The sequence below is a fragment of the Penicillium hispanicum genome, assembly GCF_028827665.1.
Source record: "Penicillium hispanicum strain IBT 35686 chromosome Unknown utg000005l_segment0_segment0, whole genome shotgun sequence".
Taxonomy (NCBI): Eukaryota; Fungi; Ascomycota; class Eurotiomycetes; order Eurotiales; family Aspergillaceae; genus Penicillium; species Penicillium hispanicum.
The window spans coordinates 34,313-61,071 of NW_026623197.1; the positions used below are offsets into that span (position 1 = coordinate 34,313).

The 26,759-nt window shown below is 55.8% G+C and overlaps 15 protein-coding genes across 15 annotated transcripts; 6 read left to right on the plus strand and 9 right to left on the minus strand.

Moving 5' to 3' along the window:
* Nucleotides 1–570: 570 nt before the first annotated feature.
* N7459_005442 (uncharacterized protein) lies at nt 571–1,077 on the plus strand (the record flags this gene model as incomplete). The annotated part of the gene is made up of 1 exon (XM_056944626.1): nt 571–1,077. One exon carries the CDS (start codon nt 571–573, stop codon nt 1,075–1,077), a length of 507 nt encoding a protein of 168 aa, XP_056798961.1.
* A 240-nt stretch (nt 1,078–1,317) lies between these two features.
* Nucleotides 1,318–2,634, minus strand: N7459_005443 (putative sulfate/molybdate transporter; the record flags this gene model as incomplete). Its single annotated transcript, XM_056944627.1, has 1 exon — nt 1,318–2,634. The coding sequence occupies one exon, from the start codon at nt 2,632–2,634 to the stop codon at nt 1,318–1,320; it is 1,317 nt and encodes a 438-aa protein (XP_056798962.1).
* A 591-nt stretch (nt 2,635–3,225) lies between these two features.
* N7459_005444 (uncharacterized protein) lies at nt 3,226–3,546 on the plus strand (the record flags this gene model as incomplete). The annotated part of the gene is made up of 1 exon (XM_056944628.1): nt 3,226–3,546. One exon carries the CDS (start codon nt 3,226–3,228, stop codon nt 3,544–3,546), a length of 321 nt encoding a protein of 106 aa, XP_056798963.1.
* Nucleotides 3,547–4,500: 954 nt separating this feature from the next.
* On the minus strand, nt 4,501–4,857 carry N7459_005445 (uncharacterized protein; the record flags this gene model as incomplete). The annotated part of the gene is made up of 1 exon (XM_056944629.1): nt 4,501–4,857. The coding sequence occupies one exon, from the start codon at nt 4,855–4,857 to the stop codon at nt 4,501–4,503; it is 357 nt and encodes a 118-aa protein (XP_056798964.1).
* A 1,114-nt stretch (nt 4,858–5,971) lies between these two features.
* On the plus strand, nt 5,972–6,287 carry N7459_005446 (uncharacterized protein; the record flags this gene model as incomplete). The annotated part of the gene is made up of 2 exons (XM_056944630.1): nt 5,972–6,029; nt 6,061–6,287. The coding sequence occupies 2 exons, from the start codon at nt 5,972–5,974 to the stop codon at nt 6,285–6,287; spliced, it is 285 nt and encodes a 94-aa protein (XP_056798965.1).
* Nucleotides 6,288–6,849: 562 nt separating this feature from the next.
* N7459_005447 (phytanoyl-CoA dioxygenase family protein) lies at nt 6,850–7,785 on the minus strand (the record flags this gene model as incomplete). Its single annotated transcript, XM_056944631.1, has 1 exon — nt 6,850–7,785. The coding sequence occupies one exon, from the start codon at nt 7,783–7,785 to the stop codon at nt 6,850–6,852; it is 936 nt and encodes a 311-aa protein (XP_056798966.1).
* A 461-nt stretch (nt 7,786–8,246) lies between these two features.
* ilv3 (dihydroxy-acid dehydratase ILV3) lies at nt 8,247–10,243 on the plus strand (the record flags this gene model as incomplete). Its single annotated transcript, XM_056944632.1, has 4 exons — nt 8,247–8,314; nt 8,374–9,767; nt 9,819–10,137; nt 10,195–10,243. 4 exons carry the CDS (start codon nt 8,247–8,249, stop codon nt 10,241–10,243), a joined length of 1,830 nt encoding a protein of 609 aa, XP_056798967.1.
* A 288-nt stretch (nt 10,244–10,531) lies between these two features.
* Nucleotides 10,532–12,248, plus strand: N7459_005449 (pH-signaling protein PalC; the record flags this gene model as incomplete). Its single annotated transcript, XM_056944633.1, has 2 exons — nt 10,532–11,893; nt 11,979–12,248. The coding sequence occupies 2 exons, from the start codon at nt 10,532–10,534 to the stop codon at nt 12,246–12,248; spliced, it is 1,632 nt and encodes a 543-aa protein (XP_056798968.1).
* Nucleotides 12,249–12,426: 178 nt separating this feature from the next.
* N7459_005450 (uncharacterized protein) lies at nt 12,427–14,730 on the minus strand (the record flags this gene model as incomplete). Its single annotated transcript, XM_056944634.1, has 2 exons — nt 12,427–14,196; nt 14,299–14,730. 2 exons carry the CDS (start codon nt 14,728–14,730, stop codon nt 12,427–12,429), a joined length of 2,202 nt encoding a protein of 733 aa, XP_056798969.1.
* Nucleotides 14,731–15,311: 581 nt separating this feature from the next.
* Nucleotides 15,312–15,659, minus strand: N7459_005451 (uncharacterized protein; the record flags this gene model as incomplete). Its single annotated transcript, XM_056944635.1, has 1 exon — nt 15,312–15,659. One exon carries the CDS (start codon nt 15,657–15,659, stop codon nt 15,312–15,314), a length of 348 nt encoding a protein of 115 aa, XP_056798970.1.
* A 1,026-nt stretch (nt 15,660–16,685) lies between these two features.
* On the minus strand, nt 16,686–18,158 carry N7459_005452 (uncharacterized protein; the record flags this gene model as incomplete). The annotated part of the gene is made up of 4 exons (XM_056944636.1): nt 16,686–17,653; nt 17,718–17,786; nt 17,838–17,963; nt 18,032–18,158. The coding sequence occupies 4 exons, from the start codon at nt 18,156–18,158 to the stop codon at nt 16,686–16,688; spliced, it is 1,290 nt and encodes a 429-aa protein (XP_056798971.1).
* A 518-nt stretch (nt 18,159–18,676) lies between these two features.
* N7459_005453 (proline dehydrogenase family protein) lies at nt 18,677–20,158 on the plus strand (the record flags this gene model as incomplete). Its single annotated transcript, XM_056944637.1, has 2 exons — nt 18,677–19,239; nt 19,264–20,158. The coding sequence occupies 2 exons, from the start codon at nt 18,677–18,679 to the stop codon at nt 20,156–20,158; spliced, it is 1,458 nt and encodes a 485-aa protein (XP_056798972.1).
* Nucleotides 20,159–20,855: 697 nt separating this feature from the next.
* Nucleotides 20,856–22,012, minus strand: N7459_005454 (RNA polymerase II mediator complex subunit MED27 domain-containing protein; the record flags this gene model as incomplete). The annotated part of the gene is made up of 3 exons (XM_056944638.1): nt 20,856–21,026; nt 21,086–21,745; nt 21,830–22,012. The coding sequence occupies 3 exons, from the start codon at nt 22,010–22,012 to the stop codon at nt 20,856–20,858; spliced, it is 1,014 nt and encodes a 337-aa protein (XP_056798973.1).
* Nucleotides 22,013–22,557: 545 nt separating this feature from the next.
* On the minus strand, nt 22,558–23,967 carry N7459_005455 (uncharacterized protein; the record flags this gene model as incomplete). Its single annotated transcript, XM_056944639.1, has 1 exon — nt 22,558–23,967. The coding sequence occupies one exon, from the start codon at nt 23,965–23,967 to the stop codon at nt 22,558–22,560; it is 1,410 nt and encodes a 469-aa protein (XP_056798974.1).
* Nucleotides 23,968–25,128: 1,161 nt separating this feature from the next.
* Nucleotides 25,129–26,638, minus strand: N7459_005456 (uncharacterized protein; the record flags this gene model as incomplete). The annotated part of the gene is made up of 5 exons (XM_056944640.1): nt 25,129–25,876; nt 26,212–26,290; nt 26,356–26,467; nt 26,528–26,545; nt 26,603–26,638. 5 exons carry the CDS (start codon nt 26,636–26,638, stop codon nt 25,129–25,131), a joined length of 993 nt encoding a protein of 330 aa, XP_056798975.1.
* Nucleotides 26,639–26,759: the final 121 nt, after the last annotated feature.

The following is a 26,759-nucleotide window of genomic DNA, read 5'->3' on the forward strand; positions in this document are numbered from 1 at the left end:
TCTTTTCCTGTATGTTATGATTAGTGAAGCGTACGCCCCCTAAATAAGAAGATCAGGATCCTTGACCACCATCTCCTATGTTTCTTGGAGACAGGATGATTGGCCGCTCGACATTGTCGCCCCATTCATAGTTTCTTTCAGTGTCGGTTGTTCAATGATCGTCGTACAGGTTATTCTCGACTCGGTACTATGATACGAGTTCAGAATTCTTTCGCCATCCTCATCATCCAAGGACTGTTCTCTCCATCGTACAGCGTCATACCGGTATAGAGCTTCGTGTCAACACAAGATAGACTGGACGACACCCTACCATGGGTATTCATCGCTGGCTTTAGATCTCATGCCTCACCGAGGCACCAGGTTCGCCTCCTCCAGACTTGATGGTCGCCGCGGGGGGGGGCGATGATGTCACTGTCCATCATACCTCGCCACGAGGAATCTATATATCCGACTGCGCCCCTGAGATTCTACGAAATACGGCGACAGAATGAACGTCGGGGCATCGCAACTCATAACCCAACACTCAAGACTCTTGCATTTGATACCCATTCCAGTCGTCGCTTTGCTACAATGTCCGACTCTTATACCAGCTCCGCCTACTATTACAGCTCTACTACCAACACCGGCGAGGGAACTACCACCACGGGGCATCGATACTCCACCACCTCGCACACCGATCCCGACGGCACGACCATTGTTCGCACCGCACGTCAGGATCTAGGGCAGCCGGCCATTGTGGAAGAGCGTCGATACGACCACACGGGCCAGGAGCAGCTGCAACTGACCGATTCCGATGGCACCTCCGCTGGAGGGATACGGCGAATAACAGATCTGGACGAGGAGGAATCAGGCGGAAGTTATGACGTCGGGACCGCCTCCCACACAAACGATGCAGACGTAGGTCGGGGAGCGTTTGAGTACGGAAGGACAGCCCATGGATCCAAGGTAGATGGCACCGCCTCTTCCGTTGATGATACGCCTGCTGATGCTGCTGCTGGAGGAGCGATGAGACCAAGCTGGGATCCTGGATGGAGCGGTAGTGGTGAATTCCGTCGAGACGTGCGTATCTGGATTTAACCGTGTTCGAGATAACCAGATGGTGCTTCTAGAAATCCAATGATGGGTAGCGATCTGCTGTAAGATGATTGGGTGAAATTGCAGCTCTTGTAGACGGAAAACATTGCAATCAACGATACCGACTATATACTGCACAATACATGCGAGAGGAAGTCCAGTCAAGACTTTTATGTGCCTCCTTCGAATGGAGCGAATACACTCAAACGGTCCGAATCCGAGAGGATTCCCAGTCGTAGAAACTTACTGCAGGCGGAGACGACCCTGGGACCGCCGGCTTCGCGCCTTTTCCCACCAGCCGGGAAGCTCGTAAGCCCAATGGCACAATATGCCTGCAATAAAGCCCACGGCATCGTTTTTGAACCCAACCAGCAGACCCACCGTTACCATCATGACGGTCCAGCGGCGTTTGCGTTCTTCATCGGTGAGGACAGGACCAAGATGCTGCTCGGCATTTCCCAGCATGCCGCTTCCAGCCTGCTCTAGATCCCGCGCACCTGAGGTATTGAGGCTCTCGCCAACACTGACCAGCTCCAGACCGGCAGCAATCACCATTACCCCCAGAAAGGCGGCAGGGAAGCGTTGGAGCAGGTCGACCAGAGTCTCGCCAAACAGAAGCCCAACGACAAGTTTCAGCACACCCAGCATGACCACACTGGCGCCCGAGCGCGCCCCGAAGCGGTACTGCGCCGCGAGTCCCCCCGATCCATGGCAAACGGGCATCGCACCAAACCAGCAACCCAGCAGGTTCATGGCCGCAACACTGAGGCCAATGTGGGTGATGGATGGAGTCCGAACATGCGGCAGGAGATCGTGGGCCAGATGGACCACCGCCACAATCGAGTTGAGGGTAGTGAGAGGAATCTGTCCGATGCCTGCGTCCACTGCGCCGACCCACCACTGATGCGGCCCCGGCACCACGACAGATGGATGCCATATCGCAAAGCTTGGCAGATGGCCCGCCAGCGCGGTGCGGACGATGGCAAAGACGAGGCCGAGGCCAAGCAGGATCAGCGCGTAGGGTACTCGACGATAGATATGAGTGACGACCAAGGCAATGAAGGCCGCCAGGGCCCAGATGCGATTGTCCGCCCACGAGGGGCTGATCCAGCCCAGAGGAGCGAGCATGCCGCTGCAGGCAGAGATGATGAGCGACAGACCCGCGCCGACCTGGATCCCCTTGATCACAGGAATGGGGATGACATTAGCAAACCAGCGCAAGAGACCGGTGGCGCTGAAGACGAGAATGCAGGCGCCGACAAAAATCCCCGCGGCGGCGATGGAGCCGCTGGAGAAGCTCCGGGCGATGGCGACTGCCGCGATCGCCTTCATCGGCTGCACGGGCAATGGGATGCCGAAGTAGAGTCCTGTGAGGATGTTGTAGAAGCCTGAGAAGATGAGCGTGCTGGCCAGCGACACCGTGCCATTCACGGCCAGCGCAATGGCGATCGGCAAGAACGTGCCCAAGTCGCCCAGCGACCCGGAGATCTCCGAGAGAGGATGGCGCTGCACCAGGCGCAAATTATAGGCGCAAATCTCCCGCAGCGACTGCGCAGTCATTTCGAGGAATCGGGGGTGGACTGAAGGGTGGCGAAGAGGAAGAGAAAGAGGTTGGAAGTGGAAGTGGAAAAGGACGACGGCAGTGATTAGACGCCCCACGCCGGATGTCGGCGACAGTACTATCTCGACTACATCCACTACATCGACTGCATCAGATCCCAGATCGACACTGATTTCCACTCGGCCTCTTCGTGGATCATTATGGGCATTTCATTCCGACATAAGTACACAATCATGAACATGGTCATCATTTCCGCTTCGCTACTGATCGTACATTTTATACGGCCAGCTCTGGTATTTCCCGTTGGTAATCTGGACCTGCCTCGAACAAGACCAGTTGATATATTTCTTCAAAGCGCACTAGAGAGAGAATCAGACCAAGCAAAGATCCATCGACTAAGAAACGAGACTCACCTCTGCCGCGACGTCAACAGTCTTACAGTCGGTCCCCACAAAGTAGTCTGCGCTGGGCGCAGGCATCTGGCCAATCTGGCAGATTGGGATATTCATAAAGAGGCCTTGCGGTGGCGGATCTTTAGAGGTCAGATATGAGGATGCGAGGCTTGGCTCCCATGTCTTGTTGAAGCCCACATGGTTCAGGGACCAGGCAGAGGCATTGATGACATCCTGCGGAGTGAGCTGCACGGAAGCCAAATCCCTAAAGCCAGGGACCGAGTCATAGGCCTTGCTCGGAGCGGTGCCATTGGTATGCTTGACGAACAGGAAGATTTGGTTGTCAAAGTAGGCCCGCTCGATGTCACCCTTGTCGATGTCGAGGCCCTCAGCGGTGTAATTGTCCCACCCCCAGGTCCAGCCATTGGTGGTGTTGACAATATAAACCTCCTCTTGGATCCAGAGATCAGAGACAGCCACGGCAGTCAAGGATCGCACTGTGGTCGCGTCAATGGATAATTGCCAGTCGTCGGTGATATCTTGCAGGAAGCTGCCATTCTTGATCCAGGAGACGATGCCATTATTATTCAACGCGAAGTCCACATAGTCATGGCCCTGTACCACTTTCCCATTGATAAAGCTATTTCCCCATTTCACGAATCCATTGTAGGTAGCATTCAGTGCATCGGACAAATAGGAGCCCATCTGGGCTTCCTCCTGAAGCTGATTTTCGATCCTGCCCGCGTTCAGTTAGCGAGTTGCCACTTTGCATTAAGGATACAACAGTGATATCAAGATTCACGACTTACACGCCGACCGTCTCCGTCAGTAGGTGGCTCAATATACCATTATCGATGGTGGAAAAGCCACCAATTAAGCTTGCGCCGACACTCAGGAATGTGATGGTATTCAGCTCGGGAAAGGCAACCTTGGCTGCTGCCAGGATACCACCTGCGGCAGTCATTGACCCTGAAACAATGGAGTTTCTCCATGTTTGCGCCTATAGAGCAGATTATCAGTCCCCTGTCTGTACGTTCAAGGTAAGCTCGAGAGATGATACCGCAAGGGTGAAGTTGTGGCTCGTGAATGACCACGTTTTATCTTGTATAGAGACCAAGCTGGTCTGACCCGCCTCAATTGCACGGATCATGCCACCCACCCATCGTCGAAAATACCAGATCGAGTAGATGATGGCATAGCCAAAAGGCGCTGCCTTAGATCCCGGATCGGTATTGCAGCCCAGATCAGTTGGCGTCAAAATGCAGTCCTGGAGTCTACACAGATAGAATTCATTAGCTCCAGGTGGACAGTAGCTCTGGAGGACTCCGGTATACACACGCTGAGCACTCGAATTTGAGGACGCCGGGAGTCTTGGAGACCACGTAATCCAGATAGCTGCTTGAGCCATTTGATATTTGGTTGGATCTGGATGAGTCAGTCTCCCAGACAGATCACTTCTGTCAACCAGATCTCTTACAAGTTGACGGCGTATGAGGTGATATCGAATTCGTCCCAAAGGGTCTTATTGAGAGCATTCCCTACACAGAGAGCCTCGTAGTCGGTTCTCACGGAGGATTTCGAGGTCGTTGTTTTGGTCGACGTGGTGGTCTTGGTGGTCTTGGTGGTCTTGCTAGAGCTTGCGGTCTTTGCGGTCGAGCTGGAGACTTTGGCATGCTTCGTAGTACGTGGCTGACTTGAAGTCTTCGTAACTGAGGAATTCCTCGGTGTGGCTGTGGCGCCTGACGAGTGTCCTGAAGAAAGCGTGATAGAACTACCGGAGCCAGAGCTCACTCCCGGCAAGGCCGTTGCCGACAGGGCTAAATGCACCATCCATGGATGTCAGATCGCCTTCTCAGTCTGCAAATCGTCGATCAACTTACCCAGGCATGAAAGTAAAAATAGTCTCACATGCATTTCAACCGATTTCCACCCGGGGGAGGTGTGGCACAGCGCGATGCAATCCAATCGGCTCGGCTGTTGGGTGCATCTGATGTTTTATATCCAAGGGCGGCATACTTGTATAGATAGATCGCACTCTTCTACTCCAATCAATTGCACAACGTGCTTATCTCCATAGCCAACGTGAAACCACGTCTTGGCTACGACATCGCGATGTAAGCAACCCTTAGATTCGTAGGCATGTGTATCCTAGTCACTGATAACCGTGTGGGTCGACTAGTTTTGGGAGTATATCTTGGACGTTTGCCCCACCAACGATGTGGACGTAACCAACAGATAGCTTTATGCATAGTTACATATGCATAGAACGCGTTAGCTAGTTACAGTAGGTATGGAGTCATTGGGGTCCGTTGGAAGCCAAGGATTATATTCCGGCCCCAATATATTGGACATGGCCCCGGGCTCCACAGCTGCGTGGGGCTGCAAGAAGATACTCGCAAGAAGGGATTGGGTTTTGGAATTACTTGTCGAAGTCATAAATAAGACGGGGGTGATTTGAAACTCACTCTATGCACTCTGACTCTAAACACATCAAGACCGGATTCACAGGGCGTTCTCGAATCTCTCCAGCCGCGCAACGAATTCATTATCTGGTGATTATGATGAAATAAAAATAAACTATGGCTTCGCCCCGGTCTCTCCTCTACATACCGCCGTGTAGTGGACGATCATTATCCCCCCGGCTCCCCATGGCGTTCGGATACTCCACTGGTCCAGCATTGGAGTAGCCCCCAACTACACGGAGTATATGGGAACACGCCATCGTGCATGGCCAGCTCTGGCAACGTCCCCCGTATCCCGATACAGTCATCTCGGTATCATGCTGAGACCCCGAGTGTTACCCTGTGCAGTCTTGGAAAGAAGCCCAGCGAATCGATGATTCATTGCCATCGATGGACATGAATCACAAGTCTACATAGGCCAATCGAGTCTGACCTTGGGATAGTCGAAGGAGTAGGGTATAGCACTTCGCACATTCTCATCCATGGATGGTTGCACTGGAACTTTGGGTGTTAGCAGGTCAAAGCGTATCATGGGCTCAAGTGAGTGTACGATATATATGACTCCTGACAGACTCGGCGGCCAACTCCAGCCTCCCCAGTATGAGCATGTCCAGCGGCCGAGATATCTTCCTGCTACACGATGCTGGATCATGGGGCATGGCCAAGTGGATTCACGATATATACATCACCGGCGAGGGACCGACGTCCTCGCGCCACGATGGAACCGCAGAAGAGGCGCGGGAAAACCTGAAACCGATGATAAGAACGTTGACGAGTCTTCGCCTGGTGGACGCCTGAATGAGCCACTGCTTGGCTCTTGGCAGACCTGCGAGGTACGGTCAGCATACGATGTAGACCCACGTCCATATATCCTCCGGTCTGGGGCCAACCTTCTCGTGGGCATGATTACGCTCGGCCTCCTGATTGGAAGAGATCTCGAGGATGATGACAGACCTCATCCGTGCCCCGCGATGATGCTTTGACGGGGGAACCAATCCCTCCCTGCATGCGCTGTAGATCGGCAAGTCGTTGGTTAGTTATCCCCCGGCTGGATAGAGGGCAAAGGCACCCGCCGCGGCAGTGATCTCCGTTCGCGATTCAGTGTCCTGGGGCACATGGACTGCTGCCGTGGGCTAAATGCTGACATCCGATGCCGATGGAGAAAGCAACCTCATGCCTACCGCGGCGTCGGTACAGAATTCAGCCCCGATGCCCCGAGACTATTGTCCCCCCATGCCGAGGGCGATGTGGTGCAATTCGGAGACTGAAGGACCGCAGGTCCAACAGTGATAAAGTAACACATGGTCGATTCCACTCTCTGGCTACGCACGTTCATATATACAACCGCCAACGCGTCACGTCAGTCTGCCAATCGCGAAAAGCCGCCCTCGGGCGGTTGCAACCAATTGCGAGCATCGTACTCCCATCCCTCCGCGCCCTCGATGACGTGAAACGTATATGCAAACCGACTCCGGGGACTGGTGTTCTTCTCACTTTGATGCAGCACATTGCCATGGATGAGGACTAGGGACCCCGCCTTGACATTCAAAATCTCCAGCTCCTCGTCGCGCGGTCCCTCGCGCTGATCCTCCTCCTGGCCCTTGGGGAGCGCCGGTCCATCGTTGCCCACAAATTCCGTCCCCTTCCCATCCGTCTTGCGCACGAACCGGCGTGCAATGTGCCCACCCTTCCGGCCCGTATGCGATCCCTTCCACATACCCAGCGTCGCATTACCGGGTCCCGCATCCTGCAAGGCATACCACCAACCCACGGCGGAGGGGGGACTGGTGTACAAGAATTCCGAGTCGCGGTGCGCGGGGACGGCGCCTCCGATCGAGGGTTGTTTGCAGATGACCATGCTCTGCAGGACCCGCGGGTCGGTAAACCCGAGGGATCGGGCGATGGCGGCGTTGCGCTCATTCAAGGAGACCGCCTTGAAGGGAGGGGAAAGCGTGTGCAGCGAGTGACCGATCTTGTTGACGGCCCGATGCTTTGGCTGGATGAGTGCGAGGCGGCCGGTCAGCGGGTCGGGGTCGGTGGTGAAGGCGTCCGGCTCGAAGAAGAAGCGGATTTTATCGCCAGATGTCAGGAAGTAGTCGTCGCCTACATGGTCGGCTTGGTCGTCGTCCCCGGTGGTGAACTGGGTGAGCGGGTGTGAATCGAGTGAGAAGTTGTTAAGTAACGAGTTGGTCTCGGTGAGCAAGGACTCGATCTCGGCGGGGCTGAGGTAGTCGGGAATCACCAGATAGCCGTTTTCCTCGAATGAGGCGCGTTGCGTGTCTGTCAGGCCGGTCATTTGGGGTACAGAGAAGGGTGCGAGCGATGTGCAGTGGGGGAGTTGCAAAGACACGGCGGACTTTGGGGCGATAAGAATGACTGGAGAGGGGGTGATAAGCGATAGGCGCAGCGATCAGGAGACGCCCGACGAAGCATTAGTACATGCTAGACATGGCGCCATTGGACCTATATAGATATATATGCATATCCATAGTGCAGAATTGTGTATTCACACCGCGCCCTCTGACTGCTGCATCAGAGAGACTCGATGTGGAGGAATGACAATTTGCGCGGTCAAGATTGGCCGACGGCGCGGTGGAGCCGGGGAGCAACGGTCCAACTCCGACGCCGAAGCTCGTGTCCGCCTTCCATCTTTCTACGGCTTGATTTCTCTCTGCTCCCATCCCTTCTCCTCGATCCCCTCCCATCCCCGTGTAGCAGTCTGTTCCTGTCCACGTCCCAGGCCGCTCCCAATTCACAATGCTGCCTCAAACCCGGGCACGAGTGCCCGCGGCGCTCCGGAACTGGTGCCGCTCGACTGCGCCAGTGTGAGTATCGACAGCGATGCCATGGCCCAAGTCCTCGCTGACCACGTCTCGAATCCTAGTCGCGCGCTCTCGACCACCCCTGCTCGCTTCGGGAAAGAAGACACCGCCCTCAACAAGGTCTCCCGTAATATCACCCAGCCCATCTCCCAGGGCGCCTCCCAGGCGATGCTGTACGCCGTCGGGCTTACCGAGGAGGACATGCACAAGGCCCAGGTCGGCATTTCATCCGTATGGTTCAATGGGAACCCCTGTAACATGCACCTGCTCGACCTCAACAACAAGGTGCGTGAGGGCGTGCAGGACTCCGGTTTGGTCGGCTTCCAGTTCAACACCGTCGGAGTCAGCGATGCCATCAGTATGGGAACCAAGGGCATGCGCTACTCCCTCCAGAGTCGGGACCTGATTGCCGACTCCATTGAAACCGTCATGGGGGGTCAGTGGTACGATGCCAACATTAGTATCCCCGGCTGTGACAAGAACATGCCCGGTGTCCTCATGGCCATGGGCCGCGTCAACCGCCCCAGTATCATGGTCTACGGAGGGTCCATCAAGCCCGGCTGCGCCGCCACGCAGGGCAATGCCGACATCGACATCGTCTCCGCCTTCCAGGCCTACGGACAATTCATCTCCAAGGAGATCACAGAGCCCCAGCGCTTCGACGTCATCCGTCACGCTTGCCCCGGCGAGGGTGCCTGCGGTGGAATGTACACCGCCAACACCATGGCCACTGCCATTGAGACGATGGGTATGACGCTACCCGGATCTTCCTCCAACCCGGCCAACTCCCAGGCCAAGTACCTCGAGTGTCTGGCAGCGGGTGGAGCGATCAAGAAGCTGCTTGCCGAGGACATTCGCCCCCGCGACATCCTCACCCGCCAGGCCTTTGAGAATGCGATGGTGGTAGTCAACATCACCGGTGGCTCGACCAACGCCGTACTGCACCTGATCGCCATTGCCGATTCCGTGGGGGTCAAGCTCACGATCGACGATTTCCAGGCCGTCTCGGATCGTATCCCCTTCCTGGCGGATCTCAAACCCTCGGGCAAGTACGTTATGGCCGACATGCACACCATTGGTGGTACCCCAGCGCTCCTGAAGTTGCTGCTCAAGGAGGGTCTCATTGATGGCTCCGGCATGACGGTCACGGGCGAGACCCTCGCCAAGAACCTGGAGAACGTGCCCGACTTCCCGGATGACCAGAAGATCATTCGGCCCTTTTCGGATCCCATCAAAAGCACAGGTCACATTCAGATCCTGCGCGGTTCCCTGGCCCCGGGGGGCAGTGTCGGCAAGATTACCGGCAAGGAGGGCACCTCCTTCACCGGTAAAGCCCGCGTCTTCGACGACGAAGATGACTTTATCGCTGCGCTGGAGCGCAATGAGATCAAGAAAGAGGAAAAGACGGTGGTCGTGATCCGCTACACCGGCCCCAAGGGCGGTCCTGGCATGCCTGGTACAGACCCCATTCCCAGTCCTATGTAACCCACACTAACCAGATCTGTAGAAATGCTGAAACCCTCTTCTGCTCTGATGGGTGCTGGCCTCGGTTCCTCTTGTGCTCTGATTACCGACGGCCGTTTCTCTGGTGGCTCGCACGGCTTCCTGATCGGCCACATCGTCCCCGAAGCCGCCGTCGGGGGTCCGATTGGTCTCGTTCACGACGGCGACGTCATCACCATCGATGCGGATAAGCTCCTTCTGGACCTCGATGTTCCGGAGTCGGAGTTGGCGCAACGACGAAAGGACTGGGAGGCACGCAAGGCGGCTGGCCAGCTGCCCGAGACGGGTCTCACCATGCGCGGTACCCTGGGCAAATATGCCCGGTAAGTCTCGTCGAACGCTTCTTCTGTGAAGACCCTATGCTCATTCATCTGCCACAGGAACGTCAAGGATGCCAGTCAAGGCTGCATCACCGATGCTGTAGAGTAAAACCATACCGATTGTGTATTCCAGTCTCTGCGGGTGGTTCGCCCGCGCGTAAAAAGCGACATATATTGGTTTTTTTTTTTTTTTTTTTATTTTCAGGGGCGTGTTCTATAATATCAATCCCATGCCAACTTGAGCCATTTCCCAGTCTCCCTCGCTCCCTTCCTCTGTCTACCCCGTACAGGCTGGGCTTCTCCTGCCAAGAGCGATGCTCAGTCAGCGAGCCCGCGTCTCGCGCCGTGACATCAGCCGCGGCCATCTCCCGCCATCTCGACTTCCCCGCGCTTCACCATGGTCTACGCCTTTACGCTCCCGACCACCTCGCCGCTCTCCTTCCAGTCCTTCATCTTCTCGTCCACGCATCCCTCACTCCCTCAGTCCGCCTCGACTGCCCGCCATGCCCTCCGCCTTGCCCTCAAATCCCTGAAGCGTCTCCCCCGCGGCCCGCGCCAGGATGCCCACCTTCCCACCGTCCTCTCCGCTCTGAACGAATACCTCCCATACTTATTTGCCATTTCCCATGGCCTGAGTAGTCGGTCGGCTCGAACAGATCTCTTGGTCGCTCAAGATCGAGATCCAAGCGGTTCTTCATCTGCGGACCTGAATCCTCGCACCGGCGAAGAGATCGAGGTCACTTTGCGCGCGGAGCTGGAGTCGGCCTGGAAGCCCACCTTATCTGCGAGTACCGCGTGGAGTCGTAGAGCTTCTGCTGGTACGTCTGGAGTGAACCTCATTCGTTCTCGTGGTGGGCGTGTGTCCGGACATGGCATCGACTTTGAAATCGCCTTCACGCTGACAACGCTTGGGTACGTGCTGAGCCGGCTCGCGCGCGTGAAAGTTATTGAGTCGCTCTACGCGCCGGTTACGCCCACAGCCGAGCAGCGCGCGGCAGCTCTGCAAATTGCGACCAAGTATCTATTACAGGCGAGCTCGGTGCATACCCTGCTCGCCTCGTCCCCGACCTTCGCCGCCGCCACCTCGTCCACGGTGCCGGATATCGATACTGCAGCACAGTCCGCTCTGTCGTCGTTGGCTCTGGCAGAGGCTACCCTGCTGGCCGTTCTCAAGGACGACGCGTATACCACAGCTTGCATCCAGGCGCGCAACCCGAATGACCGGGAATGGATGGTCCGCGCGCCGGAAATTCCCAAAGTGCGCGCGCTCCTCTTCTCCAGACTGTGTGTTCGTGCCGCCGAGTATGCCGAGCAGGCTGCCATGGGCCTTGGGAGCATTGGGTCGGGGTCTGGTCGAACCAGTCGGGTCGATGAGGACGTCACGCACTACGCCGGCGTTCTGAGCCGCGTAGCCCGTGCCCGTGCGTGTCGGTTCTTCGGCGTGGATGCCGAGCTGGCTGGCAAAGCTGGCGAGGGGATTGCATGGCTCGGGGCTGCCCGCTCCTCTTTGGGCCTACGCGGGGGCGCTGCTGCCTCATCTCCAGCCGCCGATGAAGCGAGTGCACCTCGGGCGAAAGGAGGACTGTCACGCTTAAAACGCGAGTGGACCGAGCGCCGTGAAGACCGCAAGATTGGCAAGGATGCTAGTGGAAGCCGTAGTGACAATGGTCCGCTGGATCCGGGAGACGATGCCGGCCGCGATGAGGAAGGCCGGGTGATTTCAATGCTGGAAACCAAGTGGGTGCGGATGAATGATACAGTAAGTTCCCGTCGTCCTCCATGCGGTGGGTTGCTATCAGAACGAGGGTGTGTCACTGCTTATGGCAATGCTTACGCCGCGCTAGATCAATACTCAGCTCATCCCACCATCCGGTCCGTTGCTGTCGAACCTGCCATCGGGTCGCGATATTCACACTCCCCCCGCGTTCTACAAGCCACCTTCCTTAGATGATGATATTCTAGTACGCATGAGGGCCCCGCCCGACGAAACCAAGGATCCACAGTTTCGCGATGATCTGGACGATAGTGAAGAGGAGGACATCCCCGTCGGCCCTCGTGAGCCGCTCAGTGGAGCCCCAGATCGAAGTGCGACCGCTTCAAACGTGTACTATTGACACGATAGCCCGGAGTATCTGGGTCCTTGGCTACAACGAGGGGCTTGGAAATTACCATCATCTGACGGTTGGGAGAATGAGATCAGACTCCGATCACCAAGACGGACACCATCTCTTTTGCTCACCATGTCACTATATACAAGACAGAGCCCTAACAAGAAATGGGACTCGGTGAATGTCACCAGCCGCGGCCTTCGCGTAGAGCCCAGACCATGGAGGCCCAGTTCTGATGGTCGAGGTGAGCTAAACCAGTAAGAAATGCAGGATGTCCAGGAACACCGGGGATTGCCCTAGGGTCCAGCCCTAGGAAGCCTTCCTGTTCCTGCATGCCATAGAGATGCTCGTTGTCGAATCCCATTGGCATTTCCGCGGTCACGTCATTCATCCCCGGGCTTGGAGCAAGATCGGACTGCTGGGCCGTGGAGCTCATGTTTTGATGTGCAATTGCCGTAATTTTCTGTTTGATGCTGGAGACAATTCTGGGCGGGGTCACCGGCTGCTCCATCTGGGTGGAAACCGACTCGAAAACATCCCAAGCTTGCAATATTACCTTGGAAAAGATTCGGAAAAGTGGACTGTCGGCATACAGCGGTGTGGTGAATCGGGCATCATAGTTGTCGCTCATGGTCTTCCACGCCTGTGCTGCTTGACTGCTGGTAGGCCGCTTGATCAAGTCTTGGGCGATGTGAATGTAGGCTGGGAATGGGAAGTAGAATAGAAAAAGCCATCTGAAGCCTTTGGTGAGAGGCGAACTCATGATCTTTGTGTCGGCTTCCAGCACGCGGAAGGCATACTGCACGGCAGCGTCCCTTTGCGCGTCCGTTTGGGGTGTTGAGGCGTCGATATATTGCGCATAACCCTCCGTGAGATGCGACTTGGCAATCTGTGCGCGTGTCGTCCACATTGCCATAAAATGCAATGGGTTTCCATGGTCACAAAATGTGAGATACTCAGCCTCGATGCTGTTCTCCAGAGCAGTGAGCTTGTCTTCCTTTGAGATCGCCTTGGTGATTTCCTTGAAAGCAGGATTGGTAAAGTCGAGGTGAAATGGAGCATGCCGAATAAAGTCAGCTAGCTCACAGCGGAGAACGGCGAAAAGTGCGTCAGTGGCTTTGCCCTGCACTCTAGGCGCTTCTTTCATGTCTGGACGGAGATCCGAATCGTTCACATTCAACGGCACCCTGCAGTCCCAGATCGGGCCCAGCAGCGAGCTCTTCGAGTCGGCTAACTCGCCAAACCGAGCGTCGATGAGGATCAGTGCCCACCAGAGTCGTCGGCGCATTTCGGCCTCGAAAGCACTACATTTAGCCAGTGCCGACTCGCTGTGGATTCCTATGCGCTGTGCGATGCGAATTGCGATGCCGAACAGCGAGGACAGGGACCAGGGATCTGTGGTAGGGTGAATGGAGACCTGGATAGTGTGAGCAATGTAATGAATGAGAACACATGCAGAGCCGATCGGTCGACTGACCAGGAAGAGAAACAACGCAGTCAGACAATCGCGATCGTCCGTTCGTAAAAAACCAGCATTCAGCAGAGCTTGCTGGCAGCCAAATTGATATTTTGTCGCAAGCTCTTCCTTGGGCAAACCAAACATCGCCCGCGCATCATCTGGGCCCAGGCTCAAGAGTGATATAGAATAAATGCTGAACATGAGGGCCTCCAGGGCGGGACGGATGCTCGATACATTGCTAGCCGCTTCAATGATCTGCCCTTGCAGACTAGGTGAGTGCGTCACTTTGAGTAGCGGGTTGACATTGTCTAGATAGACCTGCCAGAGCCGAAAGATATGGACTGGCTCGGGGTGGAGAGTGGAAAGGTCGACGCTTGTCTTGCGCGACCCCAGGAGGACATAATCGTCATCTTCAAAGAGCTGGTCCCATGATTTCTTCATGACTGTGCCACGAAGACCGTCACTGCGGGAGTAGTCGGCAATGGTGTCTTGGAACTAATTCGCGATGTATCAGCAAGCCAGTTTACCTTTCGCGCAGAGTTCTCTCATACCCCTCCGCCCATGGCATGCCAGATATCCCTAATATCATATGAGCACCGTAATCCATCTCGTAAGGTAGGGATGGTGGATAGAAAAGAGGACCCACTTGGCCTGGTAGACGCTCTTGGGCTTCGAGCTCGCCGAGTGCGACGAGCAATTTACGTCGCCCAGGTCGGAGAGTTCCTCGTCAGAATCGTTACTACCCTCCCGCTCCCGGACTGAGTGATCTTGGTGCAGAGGCTCGAATTGCACTTTGTTCTGACGCAGCAGATCCTCGTAGGTCCGGAGACGCCCAAGAAGCTCCCGCTCGGGGAATCGACGTTTTCGCGGTCGTGTCTGTGTCGCTGGAATGCATTGCACGCGGTGCCTAACGCAGTTGGCACACGGAAACCTGCGGTCACACTTCACCTTTCGTTGCTGACAGTGTACGCAGGCCAAGACGCGCGGGGCCTGTGAAGCCCGAGCAGTCGGTGGATGCTTGCGCTCCATTGCGAGCGGCCGAGGCCGGGAAGGACTCGCTCGGGGTTTGAGAAAGAGAGGCTGAACGAGGGAGGGGAAAAAAAAAAAGGCAATGATTGCGACTGATTCTTGGTTATAGTAGACCCAGGGTCTCAATAGGGGCAGTCGTCTTCTAGCAGGAGAACTGTGGAAAAGAGAAAGTAGAAGAAGTTGGAAGTTGGAAGGGCGCAGTTCGGGGTCTGGTAGGGTCCGAGATCCTTCGGGGTTTTCAACCCCCCGAGACCGCCGTCACCTTAAAAGAGTGAGAGATAATTAACTAGAGAGATCACGAACCTTTCACAACCCCCGATCTCCATGCAATCCGAGATCTGAACGAGTCCGTTCAAGGTGCATCTTGACGAGTCATCTCCACTACTAGGTGCGCAATGATGGAAACATCTTGGGTGCAGGGCGAACATAGGCAATGCTGATATTACATGGTGGCAGGTCGATTGAGGACAGCCTCATCCCCGTGGCCATGCGAGATGCATTGATCATCCGAGTGGCGTCCAAATCAAATACATGCAGATCCGTTTCATTTTGCTCGCGACCCACCGTGCTTTCATGACCGTTCATCCATCGTCCAGCTCGTCATCCGCGCTGACCTCGCACGGGTCAAGCTGAGATACAAAAGGAGTCGCGATGCCGGTCACACTGCCAGTCAAGCGGCCACCTCCCGTGCCCGTCGAGGTCACCGCCGGAATGCTAGTCAAGAGACTCGTCAGGTAAGACGTCAAGGTGCCCGTGGGGGTGTGCGTCAGCAGGGAGCCGGTCAAGTAGTCCGACACGGGAGACCAAGTGTCGAGTTGGACGGTGACAGATGAGAGAGAGGTCGCTGTGATGATCGCCCCGGACGGGACGGTTGAGATAGAGACGGTCGAGCTGGAGCGTTGGCAAATGCCAAACTGTGTGGTCGCCATGATGACGGTGTTCGGAGCAGAGATGCAAGCCGAGACTCGACTGCATGTAACCGCGCTGGTTGTCCAAGTTGTCACTGAGGTGATGCTGTTGGTCCACGTCAGGGTGTCCATCTCAACAATGATCGAGTCGGCGCAATCTAAGAACGTGAACATGGAGCAGGGCGAGCTCGACGAGGAACCTCGGCCACGCCAGGTTATTTTCCGAGGTGTAGATGGCGATGGTTGGTATCATCAACCAGGGCCTCTTTACGAATATCCGAGTCCAATGAGGACCGATATCACCGCTGAAAGTATTTGTGCCACGGGAATCGAGCTTGCAAATGAGATGAACCAGGAAGGATATAACTGGGGACTTTGTCAAGACGCTGTGGAATATCATCAAGGCCTGATACCGCGGGGAACTACCAAGGAAACAGAAATGTACACATCCCTCATGCACGACGTATGTTCCTCATGGCGCCATAATCATCTCCTTCGTGGTCCGGTAGATCAATCACGATCTCCAAGGCGGGGAATCCTTGGTGGATCATTCCACGTCAATTTTCAAGCAAATGGAGCAACTTATCATGACGCAGAACGTGTCCAAAGGTGCGTCCACGAATGCCTCTATCATGGGCGATGCCAGGGCACTGGGGTCGGAGCTCGCAGGCAACCGGTCAACGCGGCGGTTGCAGCTGAGTTAGACGAACGTATACTCGTCAACGCCCCTCACGAGCCTTCCTAGGTTGCGCCGGACTTGAGTTACATGATGAAATCTGCCGCCTCTTTTTCTCCATTCCGACTAGTCTGGTCAGATAGCCTTAGTTCTAGAATCTGACCGTGGGGCTTTGCGGATCATTCTTGTGGAGGCCATGCCATCCGTCTCGATATGCCTGTCCAGCCCATCACGTATGTGAACTTGATCGCTTTAGTTTAGTCCTGCGTTCTTTCACAGCTTTTTCCAGGCGTTCCTGACGGGGCCGATGTAATCGGCCATTGATTTGCTTCTATCATACATTCCATTCTATCGTAGCTGCATAGCCGCCCCTACAGAAAGTCTCGGGCGCGGTTTCGGGCGCGGGGCCCGGTGCATATCGCGAGCTTGATGGCGACCAGGATGAGCTCGTAGGCGCCAGTCTGGTCTGGCTGCACTTGCAAGCGCCACTGTCCCTGGTGCACCACCAGTGGTGCGCCTTCCAGCCCGACCCCGGCCCCAGACGCCTCGCAGCGCTGGCGTTTAGCGGGTGGCATCTCGTCAGTGGTCCGCTCGGCCCAGAGGGGATGCTGCGAACCCGGCTCGCCGTCGATCGTGAGGTCGGCTTCGCGGTCCAAGCAACGCACCTGCAAGGGAGGCCCGCGCAGCTGCGATTCGGGCAGGTTCAACTTCTTGCCAATCACCTGGACCAGACTGGCGATCCGAGACTTGGTGGCGCCGATGAAGTCTGCGCGCTGGGTCGCTCTGTCGACCAACGTGGCATCTCCGGCAATTTCGAGGATCAACTCGGACGGGGTATCATCCACAAAGGGGCGAGCGTAGACGACCGAGCATCCCGCCGCATCCCGGGACACTTGCAGCCCCGACGGCCGGACGTCCTCGAGTCGGAGGGCGATTTCCGAGCGTTGAGTAAAGGGGTTCACTGAGAGTTGATGGGGGATCAACTTCTGTTCTAGGCCCCGCAGGTGGAAGTACCGACAATCGCGGAGCAGCTCCGCCCGATGGTCTTCATTCCGAATATGCAACGGATACCCTCGTAACAGATGGAGGAGCTCTGCGAACACGTCCGCGGATCGATTGGGAACCGCCGCCGGCGTGATCGATGGGGGGCGGAGCAGACCGTGACGCTCGAGACCCGGGAAGACCTCGGAGGGCGACGCAAAGAAGGCCCCGAACCCCAAGGTGAAAAAGTTGGGGGAATCGCCAGGGCTGGAGAAGATATCGCGAGGGATCTGGAAGTGGCGATCGCCGATCTGGATAAAAATCTCCGACTCGAAGAGCTGCGACATTAACCGGGGCACTGCGGTGCTTCCCTCGTCAGTAGGCGCGTCCCGAGGCAGGCAAAATGAGAGACGACAGCTCACGGGTGTAGAATTGCGCATCTGCAAAGAGTTTCACGAATTGGGCGCCATCGTGAGGCTGAATGTGGTATCCTACGCGCTCTCAGTCTCGGGCGCCGGCGACGGGCCACCATGTCAGTTTACCTTGTAGATGTCGGGCGATCTCCCGGAAGGTCGCCGGGTCGCGGTCGATGTAGAGGGTGCGAACAGTCCCAGCGGCATCGCCGAGGCGTAGTTGTTCTTCGAAGAACCGCGAGAAGTAGGAGGGTGCTACGCGACCACCGTTAGTGTCCCGACGGGGGGGGGGGGGGGGTAACGTCTTGGGCAGATGGACCGACCGTCGGAGGCGATTGATGCGCCAGACAGACGAAAGAGCTCGGAGCCGACTTGAACAGAGAATACCTTTTCAGAAGGCAAGTGGCAGGCGTTGCGCGGCGACGAGCTGGATGAGTGGAAGTCGGCCATGGTTGCGAGGAGAGAGAAGGCGGAGATCGACCGATCAGACGGGGAACATTTCCGATATGATTATTGGTCGATGGGCCACATCCACTTGATGCGAAGTAATCATGGCCACGCTGGAGAGGAAATCGAAATCAACCCCGACTCTGATAACAATGGTTCACGCAGTGCGACTGCGGTCATCAACCGGGGCTCTGGAGAAAGAGAGAGAAAGGAAAAGTGACCGGCCCGGTGAAGTGGAGCACGTCGACGATCCAGCCGGCCCGAGTAGATTCAAAGATCCAAAGAGAGATGGCCGATGTATCGACACCCCCGTCCCGGTGGCCGCTTGCCACCGGCCCAGTTCCATTCGTCGTATCAATCCGAGATCCTCGCATCTATAACTACAGTATCTTCCTCCGGAATCATTCACACCTGCTAAAAACCCACCGTGTGGCTACTTTCCCTTCCCTCCCTGCCCTACTCTTCCTTCTGACAGGATCTCTCCAACTACCACCATCTCCGGTCGCCACACGACGGCGGCCATGAATACTGCTCGCTCCCTGCGGGGGACCCGTATCCCGGGCACTCGAATGGTCAGCGGAACGGGCAACGCGAGATCCTCGGTTGCCGCGAGCAGCCTCTATCAACCACTCTCGCGCTCCGCCCCGCCGCCACGAAAGACGCTGATGGCTCCGCTGGCGAAACTACCTTTGTCATCCGTCTTGCGTTCCTTGCTGGTCCTGTCGGTGTCATCTTCGTCGTTGCTGCTCCGGCCGTGCATCTATACCCTGTCGCGGCTAGCCCACCCTCGCTCCGCGCTGTGGGACGTCTCCAAGAACCCGGTGCTGCATTGGCTGGTGAAGCATACCATTTATAAGCAGTTCAACGCCGGCGAGAACAAAGCGGAGGTCCAGCAGTCCATCCACAGCATCAAGGAACTGGGCTTCCGCGGTGTTCTCTTGGGATATGCCCGGGAGGTCCTGGTTGGAGAGAACCCAGATGCCGCCTCCGACGCAACGACCGCGCAGGCGGAGGTGCAGATGTGGCTCAACGGCACGCTGCAGACGGTGGATATGGCCCAAGAAGGCGACTTTGTGGCTCTCAAGTAAGTGTCTCGCCCGGCAGACAGATCCATGGATTCTGACCAGGCGGATGGTAGATTTACCGGTATGGGAACCGATGCCCTTCGCCTGCTCCAGCAGCAAGCGCCCCCGTCTCCAGGCATGGACGCCTCGATCCAGCAGGTCTGCGACCTGGCCATCGCCCGTGGGGTTCGTCTGCTCGTCGACGCCGAAGAACAGGCTGTGCAGCCGGGCATCGAAGCATGGATCATGAAGTACCAGAAGTACTGCAACTCGCAAACCCCCGGACGGGCCATTTTCTACGGCACCTACCAAGCGTATCTTCGCTCCACCCCGGCCACTCTCGCTCGGCATCTTGAGACGGCGCGCGACGAGGGCTACACCCTGGGCGTGAAACTGGTTCGGGGGGCCTACCTGAAGACGGAGCCTCGCCGGCAGATCTGGGCCGAAAAGGACGACACAGACCGGTGTTATGATCAGATTGTCGAGGCCCTCTTGACACGGAAGTACAACACGATGCTGCAAGCCCCCGCGAGCAACGCCCCAACGGAGCTGCCGCCCGTGAATGTGATCATCGCAACCCACAACCGCGAGTCGGTGCGCAAAGCCCATGCCCTGCGGGTGCAGCAGGCGGTCCAGGGCGAGGACTACGGCGTCGATCTGAGCTATGCGCAGCTCCAGGGGATGGCCGACGAAGTGAGCTGCGAACTGCTGGAGGGGTTCGAAAGCGCCGCGCCCAGCGGGGACGTCACTCCCCTCGCCGCCCCCCATGTCTACAAGCTGCTGACGTGGGGTTCTGTGAAGGAGTGTATGGGCTTCCTGCTGCGCCGTGCCATTGAGAATACCGAGGCCGTGGGCCGGACCAAGGATTCTCAGTTGGCCATGATCAGTGAACTGAAACGCCGGTGCCGCGGGGCGTGGGGGGCTCGAAGCTCAAGATAATCTCGTTCATTCCCCCGGAGGAGTGTTACGATTGCTACGTTGCGACGCGATTCTCTTTTTCATTCTTCCACTTGCTGGGTAACTTTCTGCGTGGCACATTGGACGGGGCATTTTTTGGTGAATTGCATTCGCGCCCGCTTGGGAGGCATCAATAGAAGGCATTAGCGCATATCATGGAGTCCTGCTTGCTGTTGATAATGACGAATCCAATGAATTAGATGACTTGAAGGTGGAACACACCCTGGAAGATAGATTTGAGATAGCCCGTCAATGAGGGCGGCGCAGGCAGCGGCTTGCGTTAGGTGGATTCACCGACAGCATTCCAAACTTCGATGGTGCGATAGCGCCTCCGACAAGAAATATCTGAGACGCTACCTCATGAATCGATACTCGAATCCGAGCAGTTCATCTCATAACAGAACGAGGTTCAAAATATGTCCCAAAGTCTAGTATATATCATAGGTTCGTCAGATGTGTGAAAGCGTGGCAGAATGTCGATCGTTCGTGACGATCTCGTCGAGGTCCGCGTGGTTAGTTGGCGCTAAAACGGCGCGCGGAAACGCCATTCTGGTGTTGATCGGACGGGGCGCGAGTAGAGTCACTATGCTGTATAGTGTTCTCAATCAATCCGAGCTGGACTGGTTCGCGGAGGAGGTGACTGCGATCTCGATATCGCATCTCGAGCGGAGCAAGACTTTCAAGCGCAGTTGGAATGCAACGCGTCGAAGACGAAAGCGCCGGCCGGACTTGCAGGCGACAGGGTGGACTGAGCACGGCGAATGGTGGGTAATTGAGCCGCGTTGTTGGTAAGGCGAGCGCATTTCACGCACGTTGTCTGCTTGATGTCGGCGTACGACGCAATCATGTCCTGCCACAATGAGATTAGCATGCGCCCGGTGGATGTGATGGATGACAAGACAACGATACCAGCAAGAAAGCGAGATCCCACTTCCGCGGCCGCGCATGCAAACAGGCCAAGATAGACTGCTCCAGCTTTGTCGGTGTTCGGCCAGGCGCCATTTGGCTCCGAACCTGCCATTCCGAGATACCGGGAACATCAGACTCCCTCACCCCCTCAACCTGATATGCCATACCGGCTCGAGCAAGAGCAAGGGTCAAGGTGGGTGCATCCTGTCCCTTCAGCGTACGAACACCAGGCACGTTGCGCTGGATAAATCTCTCGACAATGGCCTGCCACTCGACCTCGGAAGACTGCACTTTCGCCCGTTCCGCCTCCTCCTCCTTACTCTGCTGATTCTCTTCGGTCAGCCTGTCGGCCTTGAGTATTTCTGCCAAAAGGACGTCGTAGTCCTTTTCCCAGATGCCGGTGGGCTGCACGAGTTGCCCATTGGCTTCTCGCATCCGTGTTTCAACATGCGCCCAAATAGGTTTGAGCTCCGACCCGCGCCATATGGACTGGAACTGCTCGATCGTGGCGAGCCGGGTGCGCGCAACGTGAGCTAGGTCATTACGCAGTTGTGGCGGTGACTCGGCCACCGGGTGCTCGGGCGGCAGCTTGTGGGGGTTTGCGATGGGGACCAGTGGCTCCAGCAGTCCCTCGGGTAGGAATTGGCGTAGCTCATGGATCTGGAGGAATTAGCGGTTTTTCCCGTCGCACTGAGATCATTCTTGAGAGGTGGCTGGACTGATGGTGGGATCGGTTGCACCTACCCTGCGTTCGAGCTCTTGGAGCTTCGCCAGCGACGACACCACCTGAACCTCAGACGTGGGATTGAATTGTGATTGCAAGGCATTGGGGCCAGCCTGAGCTGTCGCATGTGTGTTGGGTGACTGTTCTTCCAATTTGGGGGCAACGGAGCCAGCCGGTGCATTGGCAAGTGAAGGGGTGGTCATGTTTGATGTGCACGCAGCCGGGCACCATGAGTCGCTTTGATCTAATGACGAGATCGACAAAGCTCAGACCGGAGGGAGTTGGATGGTAGATGGTGGACGGCGGATGACGTGGGATGGCACTGGCTTTCTGGTGAGACGAGGAGGGAATGATCTTCGGACCTGGAGACCAGGCGAGATGTCATTGATCTGATCCGACTCGCAGCTGAGCGAATCCAGCTAAACCGGCTTATCTTTCCGCCGAATCCGAGAAATGCCAATATAGTTCTGACTAATCACAATCCAGTTCAACCGGGTTGAACCTCCCAAGTCGTATCTCTATGTAAGTCACCATCTCTCCCACTATATAACAACTGACTCAGTCTGGATTATTCTTGATCTGTTCCCGACCTAATCCAGACCCGCGAGATATCCTTTCCTGCTTCTTCAGGTATTCCACTGCTTTGGCCTAAATTTCTAGTCCTACATATACAAAGGATTCTCCAGATATATATCCGGTGAATCGCCGACTAGTTAGGCTGCATCAAGATTACCATCTAGATTAATCGTTAGTTGACCCGAACGACCATCATCCCCCCTCGTCGACTGCCGGCAGCGCCGGCAGCGCCCGCATCCAACAACGTGGCTGCGTTGGCCAAATCGACCTCCTGTTCCTTTCTGCCACGAACCATATTGCCCTCCACCAGGTCTGCAATCCGAGCCAAGGCGACGTGGTCCGGATTGACGGGGACAAAGAGGCTACGTAGACCACGGTTCCTTCGGCCTAGAACATCCTGTTCATCCATCGCCATCGGTTCCTGTGCGGGTCGCTGGTCAACCGCCGTCATCACGGTGCCATATTCCTTCACCACCGCCGATGTATGAGCCTGCCGAAAGACTTCCCCCCCGGTGCAATCCAGAACCACATCCACTGGGCTCCATTTTCGGGATCGAAACATCGCCCCGAGATCACACTCATTCTGAGCCGGCAGGTGTGGGATAATCAAGATCTCATCAACATCCCAATCCCGACGGACCGTCTCTTCTTCCAACCCGGTACAGGTCACACAGATCCAGGGCCGAACCGGGTACTCAAACAGTTTCTCGGACCGCAGCAGCTGAACCGCGATCCGACCAACCTCGCTATCGCGAGTGTTGGTCACCAGCACCCGCAACGGTGCCACTTTTCTCTTCAGGAAGTCATTGCCGTTGAACAGTCGGTTCCGAGACCCGTTGCCATGCCCATTCCCACTGTCACCACCCGCGCTCTTCCTTCTATATCGGTTTCCACTCAACCAGTGCGAACCAAGGCGATTGTTCGTACCCTCCCCGCGACTACTGCCACTGCCAATGCTCAATTTTTTGCGATTCCCATTCCCATCCAGATCGCCATTACTCTGGCCGTGGCTGTTGCCACCCGCAGGGGCATCGGGATCAAGGCCCGCAAACCGAAAGAGCGCTTGCCACGCGGTCAAGGCAGGCAATGCGAGAGCCGCCGCCTCCGAAACACTGATATTGGCCGGTTTGAATGCCAGTTCGTCGTCGGTGGCAAGAACGTAGTCGGCTGCCCCGCCATCCCGGGTGTAACTCAACAGCCCGAAGACCACATCGCCGATCTGATAGCGTGGACCCAATGGTCGTTCAGAGTCTTGCGCTGGCGTCGCGATCACGGTTCCACAGAGGCTGTGTAGTGGAATCTGTGGCGTCGTGACCGATGGGTTCAAGGCTGAGGCTAGACGCACCTCGTCATGGGAGAAGGCTGCGGCGTAGACCTTGAGGAGATATTGATGTGCTGACGGCTGCGGTGTAGGGAAATCCGTGTCGAGGATCAAGCTGGCTGCTGGGGCGGGTCCGTCTGACGACTCTGGTGTGATTGTTGGGTCTGTTGGAGGCGGAAGAGCGGAGTATAGGGCTCGCATCGTGGCCGGAATAAAGGTCTGCTCATTCATTGTCGCCGACCGAGGCTTGGATGGCTTCATGGTGAATTAAGTGGGACGGTGTAAGTAATGTTTAATCGCGGGCTTCTCACACATTGATTCGACATTGGGATGGAGTCCCCCGTGTGTTATATACAGACGTGGACTACTCGATCGAGGTAATCCTGACGTAGAAGGGTCGGCTTTGCCACCCAAGTCCAGCTGGAGAGACGTGATGATGATGAATCCATATTCCCGTATAGCAGCATGTCTGTAGAGCGAGCTACATTAGGAATCTGACCTCGTCATCATCATCGTGGTCCGCGGAGAAGATGAAATACTTCTCGTCTGAAACCAATGCGGAATGCTGTTACCTATTGCGGTATATTATTGATCCAAAGCGGGAAAAGTACTAGCCTCCTGTCAAATGCCGGTTTGATATATGAAAACGAAGAGACTGGATGTACTGTAGGAGAGAAAAGGAAAAGAGAGCTACGTCACAAAGCTAGTTATTCACAAAGGTTAACATCATCTGGAGGGAGTGTGAAACAGATCCAAAGCAGCGCAAAATTACAACAACCGAGACTTGGGATGTGAGCATGATGGAGTCGAATGTGGCGAAGGCACTATAATATGATACACTAGAACACGCATTTGCTGATATTAGGACCTTCCCTAAAGTTTCCTAACGTCGCCAAAGGATACAAAAGACAAAACCCTCCCCAGGTGTGGGATATAACAAGAACATAATGTGCGCGATGATTACCAGATGGGAATCTCACATTGCTTCAACATCCACTACCGAGACACTTTAGCAGTCGAAGTCGTGCTTCAGTTTCCGATAACCGTGGTGAAAACTGCCACCTATAGTCCATCTGTCGCCACCATAGGCACAGCTGACATCGACACTGTCATCACTCTGGCTTTGGTGACAGAAGACGATATACCCCGATGGTACCTGTGCATCGACGTTTCCGTGCGATTGTGGAGCGAATGCGACCAGGTTGTTATCGTCGTCGTATACCGCAAGCTACATGCTATAAGTCCTCAGATTCGCCCAGTTGTCGTCGTTATCTCGATTCTGCTGCCACTGGTAAGCGTGGACGTAACAAGTCCCGCTCTTGAATGAAGACACGCCTGACATGCTGAAAGAGGGTAGCGAGTTATCTGTCATGGCAGCATCTGGATTCCCCATCTAAGCGTCAACGGTGTCCGAGGGGTCTTTCACAGACGGCGCGCCCGTCGCCGGGTTGGCGTTGCATGTAAAGCCGCAGCCGCCCTCGCGCTTGCCACCGTCCCATTTACCGGGCGAACATTGCTGGGCTGAGCTATCGCTTTTCCAGTAAAGATCCTTAAACAAAACTCGTCCTCGCTACTGTCAGTGCTCCCAGCTTTGACTGTGAAATTGCCCCCACCCATATGAGTAACGTCGTCTGTGATCCTATACGGGGTGTTCATGGGTTGTAGGGGAGCACGAGCAATCAACTTCCCGTTATTATCCAAGATCGATACAGCCATCAGATAATCGTCCTGTAACGGGTTTTTGTAGCCATCATCCTCATCCTTCTGTATCTTTGTAAAGTGGGTAGTACACCACCCAGATGCAAAGCCTGCGTTGTTGTCGGGTGTGGTATATACCGAGGAACCTGAATTAGGGTTTGTGGGGCATGGTGCATGGATACCATTCTCCATCCTGCTTAACGCCTCGTCACCATCTAAACAGACAGTAATGCCGCTAGCAAACCCAGCAGCCGTAGCGCCATCATCGAGGCCATCTGTGTCGATGACCTTTGTCCAGTCATTGCTTAAGACACGACTGCGAAAGACATATGCTATTTCATCTGAGCACTGGGTCCTCAGTGCAAAGAGATACTTAGGGAGATTGAGAAAAACCAGTGCTTTCGAGGTGTCTGTGTTGACAATGAGCGGTGGAGTTTGGCGGACAATCGAGCGGCTGAATGGTACAAGGCTACTGTCACCAATCGCAGTGCCACAGCATTCCGGCGTTAATGGCCGCGCTGATCGTAATCGAAGAGAAAAAGGGGACGATCGGCCACCTAGCCATGCTCCGTTCTTCTAGAAATCTCCCACCACGACCGGGCATGATGATCAACACGCCAAGAAGAGAGAAAGGGGCAAGGTTGTTTTCTGCAAAGGAGTACCGAGAAGCAGTCTCATCCCGGAGAGATACCGTATGTTTGAGTGTTGAACGGAGATAGAGCGAAGGAAAGATTCCTGGACGAAGAGACCGTCATCCACGTGAAGACTGTACATTTACCACCAATGCCGGGGAAATGTCTGAGTCACAGCTTATTTGGGGGGTTGCCCTTCATCTGGTCTTTGATCTCCTCCTTGAAATACTTCGCGAACTTGCTGAGGTTCGCTCCTGTTGATTCAAGAATCAGCCACCCTGACACGACGCGCAGCTCAACATCTAACTTTGCACCTTACCCTGGCTCTCGAGACTGGTGCGACTCTCTTCCATCGGAATCCCGTGACGATAATGCTGGATGCGTTGATGAACTCGACCGACCATCTGGTGGAAGATTGGACTCCGGAGGAGCTGAGGGGAGGTTAAAGGTGAGTAGATTACCAGACGCGCAACGGAAGGATCGCAACGTACTCGTGCGGTTAGCCAGATCTGCTACCACTTAGCAACATGAATCTCAACAACCCGTGCCTACCATGAAGGACTTACCTCCAGTCCACGAAGCCAGAGATGATTGAATACCATGCTGCAGATTCTCGGATGGGTTTGAGCACGCGGAAGGTCCGGACGGCGACTGCCAGTGCCAGTGAAAGTGGAAGTGGAAGTGCAACCGCCATCGCAAGCGCGAAGCGGAAGGCAGGCCGTA